Raw genomic sequence first — 3,296 nt, forward strand, 5'->3', positions numbered from 1 at the left:
AAATACCCCAGCCTAGAAGACCGAAGCATATTCGCTAAGATAAAAGTAAAGCTTATCCTCATTAACCTCGAATTATACCAGCATTTCCCCTCATCGAACTCTCTCTCTCTCTATAGAATCTCTTCAACAAAGGTAATGGTGGCGTACTATCCTGTAGCATTCAAAAGACACAAGTGCTCAAATATCTGCCGTCGGCAATTTCCGCATCGCCTGACTCAGCGTTATACCAACAGCCATTTATTTTTAGTCTGCAGGTGGCCTTTAAAGCTTCCACACGTATGATGATACAAAGTGACGGTAAGTTCACCAGTGCGTCAAGAGCACTATACACTACTCAAAAAAATTTTAGTTAAATAAATAGGCTATCAAGCAACCATTTCGGTTCTTTACTCGTGCACCCCCATATTTTTTTCGAGTCTCCCGTGGACCCCTGGGGGTCCACCTGGACCACTTTGGGAATCACTGGTGTACATCGAAAGCCGCTTCGTCAATCTGTACGAAATGCAAATTGCGACGGGGTTACAGGTTCTGGTAAACGTTGCGAATAATTCTCATGGGAATAGGAATTCACTCTCTCATTCTAACTAGTTAATTTGTAATGAGAATGGACGATTTGACTCTACGATGGGAGTAAATATCCATTACCATGAGAGCGAATTCCTGTTCTCATGAGAATTATTTTCATCGTTTACCAGATACTTAAAATATCACTAAGTGGGAGAATCGCACACTTTTCAAAAAATTAAAGATGCATTTGGAGTTAGCTATTTAAATATGCACATAAATATACCCTACAAACATGAACGCTCCCCCTAGATTAGGTTGCAGAACTGTGTTATCAGTTAATCAAAAACATTTCTTACTTTATAATATGAACAAATTATTCTTTTTGCGCCCACAATGTACTTACAAAAACATATGCAAATACATATTTAACATGATGCGTAAGAATATATATACATACTTATATATGCATATGTGTATTTGTAGGAAAACAGCCCTTACTTAGGCTTTTTGCATTCCATAATAAATTTACGGAAAGCATTGCATTCTTCATTATCATTCCATGTAGATGATGGGCAATTCTGGAATGCTTGCATTTTGATACAACCCATTGTCATAGCACTAAAAGGCGAACAGAGAGGTTGGAATTTTTGTTTGGAAAACTCCGGATTTTTTTCAATCTCTTCGGCGATTTTCGTCTTCAACTCGTTGGCCTTGGCAGAGCAAGCATTGAATGATTCTTTCATAATTATAGCCATTTCCCTATCGTCCTTTACAACTGTGTTTAGCAGCTGCTCAAATTTATCCGCATTGAGTTCACCATCCTCACCAATGACTTCAGTTTGATTGAAGATGCATTCCATGAAACACTGAATATACAAAAAATTAAAACCAGTTAACAAATTTTAAATTCGCTTACAGGATGCATATGTTGTCCATGTGGATGTGGATGTCCACGCATTGGTGGTTCTTCACTGGAAGATGGTCGCGGCGGTGGTGGTCCGGCGAACTGAGCGCATTGCTGCATTAGTTCATCGGTGGTGAGGTCAGGCACTGGGCAGCACATGTGTGGAGGCTGTTTACATTGGGTGTAAATTGTTAGTTCGGTTCGTTTGCATATTTCATAAAAAATTATGCTAAACAAAATAAAGTTCACTCACAACATGACGTGGCTTTTTGGTGCAATCCACACTTGTAGTATCCTGCGCATTCGCATAGTGCTGTAATCGAAAACGATTAGGTAAATCCAGTTTCTAAATTTTCTCTGAAATTTTTACGTACCACAAATACGCAAATCACTGCAAAATACACAAAGCTTGCCTTCATATTTTAGTCAGTACAAATAACGAATTTCAACTGATTTTCATGGCTTGCAAAAGCGGATTTTTATAGCAAATTTCATTATAATTAATTTATTTGTATAAAAAGTGCCATACGCTTTCGCGTTTCAGCTTCATTATATTGAATCACGCCTGCGATGATTCAATTTTGATAATTTGCTCATGAATGGGAGGCAATTACTTTTTTGGTGTTAGAAAATGCGAATAAAAATACAATTATAATTGCTCAATACATTTTTTAAAAATTGTTAAAAAAAACGCTTGGTATATCCGCATATCGCACACGATCTTCAAAAGCGACATATCTCAAAATTTTGCATTTCTGAAATTATGCACTAAAAACGCATACAGAGAATGTATTTATTTTTAAGCAAAATTTGGACCTAATTTTTGTTATAATTTGATAAGATAAAGTCTCCCTTGGCCATATGATTAGCATGTGCTACGAAATAGTTTTTCGCATTTTCTGACGAACGTGTTGTTTTGATTTGTGTCAATATGTAAGCGGCTTTAACTGATGCAATGCGCTATGGTCTGGCGACTACTATTTGCTGGCCAAATGTCCAGAAGTAATTAAATTAATTTGAATGGGGGTTTTTGTGATCGCTGATTTCGAATATGATGTCAGATGGGCACAAGGGTATTGGAACTTTGTTCACATAGCGGTTGTTTGTAACAGCCAAAACGAATCGAGATAGATATAGACAAATGGATACATAAATGATCAGAATGAGAAAAAAAAATCGATTAAGTGGTGACTGCCTGTCCGTCCGTCTGCCCGTCTGTCCATCTGTGCACACGATAACTCGAGTAAAAATTGAGATATCTGAACGAAACTTGGTATGTTTACTTCTTTTCGGCGTAGGACGGATGGTATTGCAAAATAGGAAAATGACTACGCCTACCTCCCATATANCAAAATAGGAAAATGACTACGCCTACCTCCCATATAACGGTAGTTTTCAGAAATACGAAAATTGCGATATTTTAGTAACTACTGATATTTACAATGATTTTTATACGTAAATAAAGACTATAATACATTTTTGGAAAATGGGCTTAGCCACGCCCACTTATGATTACATTTGTGTAACTTGGTAACCGTGGCGTGGCACCGCCCACTAATGACCACATTTAGGTATCTCGGTAACCGTTCTATCAATTTGTACCAAACTCGGTACGATTATTGTTCTAGCCAGATAAAAGCAAAACGTTGAAAATTATTCAAATCGGACTAAAAGTTCGCCCACTTTTGATATAAGGGCACATTTCAGAAATGTTTGAAACTTGATATTTCGAAATTCAAGGACGCCAATTTACTCAAAATTAATATTAACAACAATCCCTTGAAAAGAACTAACATTATTAAAGTAAATTTTGAAAATGGGCGTGATACAGCCCAAATATAATTATATACAAGTTTATCTGGACGTTCTATCGAAGATACTTACC

At 36.9% G+C, this 3,296-nt stretch overlaps 1 protein-coding gene across 1 annotated transcript; it reads right to left on the bottom strand.

The window, feature by feature from the left end:
* Window positions 1-898: 898 nt before the first annotated feature.
* Window positions 899-1,851, bottom strand: LOC108354231 (general odorant-binding protein 68-like). The gene is made up of 4 exons (XM_017605423.1): window positions 1,786-1,851; window positions 1,665-1,724; window positions 1,424-1,579; window positions 899-1,373 (listed from the first exon to the last, which is right to left on the bottom strand). The coding sequence occupies exons 1-4, from the start codon at window positions 1,828-1,830 to the stop codon at window positions 1,002-1,004; spliced, it is 633 nt and encodes a 210-aa protein (XP_017460912.1). The 5' UTR covers window positions 1,831-1,851; the 3' UTR covers window positions 899-1,001.
* Window positions 1,852-3,296: the final 1,445 nt, after the last annotated feature.

Source organism: Rhagoletis zephyria, unplaced genomic scaffold (genome assembly GCF_001687245.7).
Source record: "Rhagoletis zephyria isolate East Lansing unplaced genomic scaffold, Rhagoletis_zephyria_1.1 Rzeph_scaffold_34255, whole genome shotgun sequence".
NCBI classification, from domain to species: Eukaryota; Metazoa; Arthropoda; class Insecta; order Diptera; family Tephritidae; genus Rhagoletis; species Rhagoletis zephyria.